At 39.8% G+C, this 7,450-nt stretch overlaps 1 protein-coding gene across 1 annotated transcript; it reads right to left on the bottom strand. All coding sequences in view use genetic code 11, as the record gives it.

Moving 5' to 3' along the window:
- Positions 1-1,580: 1,580 nt before the first annotated feature.
- On the bottom strand, positions 1,581-3,674 carry EGR_05852 (Hexokinase; the record flags this gene model as incomplete). The annotated part of the gene is made up of 9 exons (XM_024495101.1): positions 1,581-1,664; positions 1,938-2,074; positions 2,155-2,297; positions 2,371-2,526; positions 2,600-2,816; positions 2,885-2,984; positions 3,057-3,269; positions 3,302-3,447; positions 3,479-3,674. 9 exons carry the CDS (start codon positions 3,672-3,674, stop codon positions 1,581-1,583), a joined length of 1,392 nt encoding a protein of 463 aa, XP_024350447.1.
- Positions 3,675-7,450: the final 3,776 nt, after the last annotated feature.

Here is a 7,450-nt window from a genome sequence, read left to right on the forward strand (position 1 = left end):
TCTAGAATACACGTAGATGTGAACCTAAGCTATCCTAACAAACATCCATATCTACGATTCTGTAGAACTATTTAGGGTACATCAACTGGTACAGTTGGTTTCCGACTGCAAAGCATCGTCAATACCTTCCCAACTGACTATTTCCGAGGCAAGTTAGCTCCCACTTCACCGTCTGACTAGGTCATGACTATTTCAGCAATATATACAATGCCTCTTGCGTGGCTTCTCTTGGGCCTAGAGTGCTAAAATTTTCACAATTTAAAACGAGGAAGGAAAAACGAATGGAATCAGAGAATTTTTATCCACATTAGGTTTTCTGGAACGAAGTACTAGTACTTTTTTGGGTGAATTGTTCCACTGATCTAGAATAAGTATTATAATATCAGTTCTACTGGGTTTCGAAGTCAATACTTTACTGTTAGGTAAATTAATTGGCTGGGCTTCATTCTTTAGGAATTTTATCCAAGCTTGGACGTGCAAATGCCATTAATACTACTGAGGTTCCAAATTCTTTTGTTATCTTACTTAAGTCGGACACCATTGGCTAGAAAATATCCATCTCTTGTAGACGAGGAAAAACTCCCTCACTCCTTGGACGTAAAACGAATGTGGCTGAGGATTTATAGCTGTCATGTGCCTAGTCTATCATTAATTAGCCCCTGCCGTTTTTGTCATTTTGAGCAGCAATGACGATGCATTAAGAGGTCGTGATTTAACGGAAAGAATCTCATTTATATCCCTTTCTAATGTGCTCTCTGAACTTCTCAGCACAGGCTAGGTTCCTTCTAATCTTAGCAACATGTACCCCTGTAATAACTTTGGTCAAGTATAAGGACTAATGAAGTGTAAGGCCTTAGAAACTAAATCTCTATCAAACTTGGGTAAACTTACCACTGATAAATAATGAGGGGCATCAGAAATAAACAACGAATTGGGTATTTGTAGTTCTTGAGCCAAAACTGATGATTAAAAGTTCAGTAAAAAGCACGAGTGCAAAAACCTCAGGTCATTTGTGGTTCAAATGTTTTGCTCATTTCCTTAAAACTTTGCCCCTATCATCGGCTAAAGGGAGCTTTGTATAACTTCCACAATTCGGTCCACCTCAATCAAGTAGAGTGTAAAGCAGTGCATGGTGCTCTAGCGGTAGTTTTTAACTACGTAAAACATGCAATGAAATATGATTTCAAATGGAGCATGCTATGATGCCCCAACACTGAGTAAAAAGACCGAATATGAAATTACTTTAGTTAGGAAATCCTCCAACTAATACCAAAGCGAGTTTTCAAGATCAAGAACACAACTGGAGTATGGCAGATATCACGATGTATTTGAGGTACATTTCAGTTGAAAACAATCATAACTCACAGTTCTAAAGGCCTAACACGTACCATATCTCTTACAATTGCTATGGGATACGGCTGAAAGATACATGACATAGAAGTATTCACAGTAAAAAAGATAATAGCGAAGTTAAGGAGGTAGGAGGATGGGGAAATGTAAGTCAGTGAATGCAGTGATTCTACAGGGGCTCTAATAGGAGATGTCTTCTCTTCTTTGTTCGAAAAAAGGTTCGCATGCCACTATGAGTTCAAGGGCCTTGTGGCTGCAGCTGCAATTGCGGCGGCACCCTTTCCACTGCCATCCTCAGAGAGCCTCAATCGGAACTGAAAGCAAGAAATAGGGAAGGGAAGAGGATACTTGTAAGTTAGATCGAAAAATCCTCAGAAATGGCGCATGCCTTAGCCTTCCTGTTCGCGCATTTCTGCTTTTCGCTGGCCAATTAGAATACTGCTTACGTGACGCGCGAGCAAAAGGAAACAGTACATTTCTAGAGGGCACTGAAACTATTCGAATACATACTATTTATTTATACTTAATTAGGGAACACATGATGCCATCTAAATGCAAGGCCCAGGTAGAATGCTTTTAACACTTACCTTCACGAAGTCCGGCTTCAATTTATCAATAATATCTGTCATGCGTTCTCTGAATCTTGGGTGGAATTTGTACAATGATCCGTCAATGCCAACGGTAACCTGAGGACGATTTAATTTGTGCATCAGTGCCGCAATACCTAGGGATGTAGATAATGACACAGATTACTCTTTCAAGTATACACACCAAAGCCAAAATATCAAAGTTTTGAAAAATCACCGGCTCCAGCAAGGTAAGCGGCCCTTTTGGAGATGCATTCACATGCCAGACGGACCACACGATCATCGATTGGATCCACAATGGGTAATTTTAGGTCCTCTGTCAAAACGGAATGGGTGCTATAGAACAGATGGGGTGGATCACTAAAAAAGAATAAATAAGTTTATCAATTTGTCACAAAAGTCTAATTAATGTGATTAACTCATCTGCACTCACCGCTCAGTTTCAGTGATCATTTTAGTGAGAAAACCGCCTTGGTGCAGCAATTGATCAGGCATCTCACCTCTGAACAAAAGTCGCCTTTTCACAAGGTGCATCAGAACAATTCGGACAAGTTCACCCAGATACATGCCTGAAACCATCTTTTCAAATCTGAAAGCGGAAAAGTGATAGGTTAGAGCATGTCAGTTTGATAAAATGAAGGATAGCTTTTGTAGAAGCATACATTTGCTTTCCAGGATGAAGGCTTTCATGATCTAACTCGAGATCAAAGTCGGTGAGATAGGGCTGAAGTTCACCCTTTTCCCCAAATGCTCCCCACTCAAGATTGATTATGACACTGTCCTCCATCTTGGAGCGTTGAACTGGGTTTACACTTTCCATTTTCTTCATAAACTCAACGGCCTCAATCTTCTCGATGTAAGCAGCATTTGTGCCAGTTCCTGTCGCAGAAAGAGATAGGTGTTAATTGATGCTTCGTAATATTAAAAATAAGGTTATTTTAGCTTACCGACAATCAAACCGATAGCACATCGGGGATCCTCCAGAGCACATGAAGCTAACGTTCCAACAGTATCATTCACAACCGCAACACATCTTACTTTAAGGCCCTAAAGCAAGAAAATATTTTTAGTACATGAGGTGCAATAATGGCGCAATCAGTCGAAAGCAGTGGAAATTACAATTTCGTCCGTGGCTGTTTGGAGCAATTTGGCCACATCTGAGTGGACAGCATCCATGACGTTAAAACCTTTCGTCCACCTAACGAGAATAGATTTGTCGATAGCGTGTTGTTCGCAGGGGAAAGAAAAAGTAAAACCTAGGGGAAGACTCTTATCCTCAAGTCCGTAACGTTTGAGGAAATTTTGGAGTGTCGAAGCAATATATCCGAAGAGCTAAAGCCTGATAAAATCACAAAAACACCTACCTCCTTGCTCGTACCAAGCATTTTCTTTTGCGGAATAGCATATGTTCGTTCATCAATCTTGGGATGTTGGCCATCGCCAGCAAGCGTTACAAGGAGTACACGATAGTTGGTACCACCAAGGTCCAAAGCAAGAAACTGTCCCTTTTCTAAACACAGAGTAAGACTAGAAAGGATAACCTCCTCCACTTGGAAATCGAGTGACGAATGAAGGGAACATTTTGATAGACGAAGTTTCCCTTGTTTTCAACTTGAGTCCGCGTACCATTGCATCGATAATTTTGTCTCTTATATTTACATAGTCATCAATCTTTAACATCAAAGGTTCCAATATTTTCCCGACCTCCTCGAAGATTTCATCGTCAGAGAACTCCATTTTCACCTGTTTGGTCCAACCAGAGATTCAACTCCTTTTATACTACCGCTAGTGACACGACATGAGATGCAAATTGATCAGATAAAACAAGAGTAAAGGAAATTGCATAAAATTGTTTGCAATACTCTATAAAAATTTATAATTCTTTTAATTGCACCTATGCAGATAGTTCTATGATAAAGGGAAACCTAGTCCATATTAAGAAGCTGCTTAATGTTATCAAGGCACATATTTGTCAAGATAATATGCTAAACTAATAAACTCACCCAATCTTTTACTCTTTTATTAAGTTTGGTAGACTAAGCACAAAACAGGCACTGCTGGCATATGAATAAGCTCCTCTGACAACCAGAACTTAGACACAATTTTGAGGGCAATAATTTAAAATGACCAAAGTGTCGGGAAGCCTTGTCTCGGATCTTGAAATCAGCAACACACTTTAGGAAACATGGACTATAACATAAGTTCAGGATTCCTTTCGAGTGATTTTAGTATGAGTTGCTTTGCAAGAGCGCATCAGTAGTGAATTCATTTGAGACACACTGACCGGAGAGATATTATATTTCCAGTACTCATATTTAAATTACACACTTCAGTGTTTTGCCTTTTATTTTTTGGCCACTATCAAAGATGTTTTAGCTATTGCGAATGTTATTTTTATCTAGAACACTCTTTCACTGTGTCGAAAACTGACCAGTGGATAGTAGAGCATATTGCATAAAATCAATCACACTTTATGATGAATTTAAATCTCTTCCTTCAAGAAAGAGATCAAGCTCATAGATTTACCAAATTATTTAACATTCACTGTTTTATAAAATATGAGCTAAACGAAAACAAGAGGTAATATATATTGATAAGACCTCTGCAATTTTTAATTATAAAACACTTCGTCTCTTCCCTTAATCCATAGAAGAATATGAATACGATACGTCTTCTCTCCAGTAGTTGATATATTAATGTAAACACTTACTATGTGCCAGGTTCTCTGATATATTATCAAAGAATAGTATTGACTGCGCGGACTCTTCACCTCCCACAGACTGGGGTTTCACCCTGGGAGATGGTCCTCTGACCATGTCAGTAGCCTTGCAGCTCTTCTATATCCCGATAATAAGTCTTATCCCATTTATAATGGCTTATAAGGACCCAGAAAAGACTAAAAGCTCAGCACTGGTGGCAGCAGTAAGTCAGTCCGGATCCAAAATTAAATGTCTTCATTTTCGTAGTTAGTTCTATGAACACCCCAAGTAGAAGTTAAGTGGTGCATAATTTTCTTAACTATCTCAAACTCATAATCGGTATGGTGGTATGGTACTCATGCAAAAACGGCTAATAAAGTGAATGAATAAAACTTCCCTCTTGTCTTCACTAAGTGAATGGAATCTAATTAAATGACCAGTCGTTGCTAAAGGCCTAACAAAGTAGCAGGCAAGAAATGATACAATATACTGCTTCCCAAACACTGCATTCAGAGCCGTCTTTTATTAAATTTTTCTTTTTTAAAGCGAATATCCTTAAGAATAGCTATCTGCATACGAAAATTACCTAATGAAGAGCCTCGTCTAGCTTTCAGCAGTATGCGACTGGGACAAAATCTCAAGTACAGTGAAATCGTCCGGATGCATCAGTCGTGTAGAGTCCAAACGTTTTCTTGTCTATAGTGAATTCTGATAACTACTGCACCTAATCCATGGGTGGTTCTTAAGCACTGAGGAGATAAAGGGTATGCCGTAAAATACACTCACCGAAAAAGGACACTTTGTAGCAATTCTATATTTCACACAACTTTATATTTAACTGGCAGGTCATTCCGTCTACGTATATTGCGATTTTGGGTCCTCTACCGATTACGAAAAGAGAAAATGGACCTACCCTAACCACAGTGGACTACTTGACGGAATTAGACGAGATAGAAAATATGCAGACACAAAGCGCTGCAACATTTACTTTTGCTCACACCATTTACGTGATTCGTCAGCACATAGTTCCTGAAACGGTGCATAGCAATCAAGGCGTTAACTTCAAAAAACGTCTTTTTCTTCAATTATGTGCCAACTTTGAGTAATGAACAGGTGGAAAGGACTACTCGTACTCTGATTGAACCGCTGAAGGCTCCCACTGGGGTTATACAACTACAACTGCATTGGGCGGTGTTTTCTTGTATGTAGGGCCAAAGTCCATACATCGACCTGCTCGTCAGCGCTCAAAATACTCACAGATGGTTAAAGAGAGTGCCATCCGATATTGTCTTTCCGAACCCCGGACTCGCAACCAACAATGCGAAAGGGTACATACTGTGACTGCAAAAGGGGATGAGACAAATTTCCACCACTGCACTAGAACCCTAGGCCTGTCATATATTAGTCAGAAGAGATGTCGTAACAAGCAGTCAGCCTAGGGTCAAACCGAGCATTGGACCTAGTACAGCCACGCATGCCTGTTTCGCTAACTAGATTACATCCCAAATTCCATCGTCCTTGGATCAAGAAGTAATTCTGAGTGATGAAAATAATCTCACCAGCGAACCACTTGGTCTACAACACACAACTCCGTACTCGAATAAGTACCACAACAAAATGAGTTCGTACAAAATCGTTTGCCCGCTCGGATACGAAAATAGAGTTTACATTTCTAATGGGAGAAGGGAGACGACTGGAAAATGAACACGTGGTTACCATTCACGAGAAGGAGTATTGAAGACAGTACTTAAAAATGAGGGAAGGTCATGCAAGACGCGTTGTTTGAATGTACCTTCTAGGGGGGAAGCAGTCAGTATAGGCCAACCTCGTGACTGAACAGACACCACTGACTGTTGAGGAGAAGACGAAATCTGCCCTTTCCCATAAATATGATTTTCCATAAACATTTATAACATTTGTTAAATAAAAAATATCCCCTTCTAACCAATTTGCTTGTCCCACTGACATGCAAGCAGGACTGAAGGGGAGATAAACTGAAAGAGCAGCACACGTATTACAGATGTAATGTAATACGTTGGTTTTACCTCTCAGATTTGGCAACGTGGCCACTTAGGTGCTCTCTTTTCGTGCCTTTGCTGAATAGGGTGGTTTATGGGCCATGCCAGTTGTTCCAGTTCTTCCATAGGACCAACATGGATATTCTGCCTTCTTTCAACTTCAAGGAAACCTCGAGGCGCTGCATTAAGTAGGGTGAGTTATTATGTCTTTCGAATACTACTGTGCTTGTAGCATTACAAGTTCCTGTAAACGTAGAAATAAAGGCATTGATTTGGGTGAGTCACAGATTACCCATCAAGTTTTTCAATTTGCTTGTGCAATGTGTAGACGATTGTATTTTTTTGCAAGAATCATCAAGTATTTGCTGCAAGTAGCCACAGAAACTACCAACTTGATTTAACTCCAGAAACCCAACCTAATCTTTCAAATACTTTTCGTTTCATTTCATTCGGCAATGGAAGTGATGCTCGGAGAACATAAGTTCGCAGTCTCACGTACAAAATTGGCCGTCACTCCAAGAAGTGGCAAAAATCCCACAGCAACCCTTTAAATCCTTATTAAAAATGCAAAGACCTGTACTTGTCAGGAAAAAGATTTATTTTACTGTGTTCTGTCCATCAAATACAGTAACGTGTTTTAACCACCCGAGATCCCGTCGCGAATTCAAGATCCAGGTTAATCGGTTGTTCCTTGAATTCGCCTTCCCATTACTTCTACCAACAATGGTAAATCAGCCTTAAAAATCATTCTTTAGACTACAACACTTGCGTCGATTCCTGAAGAGCTGACCAAAAA

The sequence above is a fragment of the Echinococcus granulosus genome, assembly GCF_000524195.1.
Source record: "Echinococcus granulosus chromosome Unknown EG_S00047, whole genome shotgun sequence".
Classification (NCBI taxonomy): Eukaryota; Metazoa; Platyhelminthes; class Cestoda; order Cyclophyllidea; family Taeniidae; genus Echinococcus; species Echinococcus granulosus.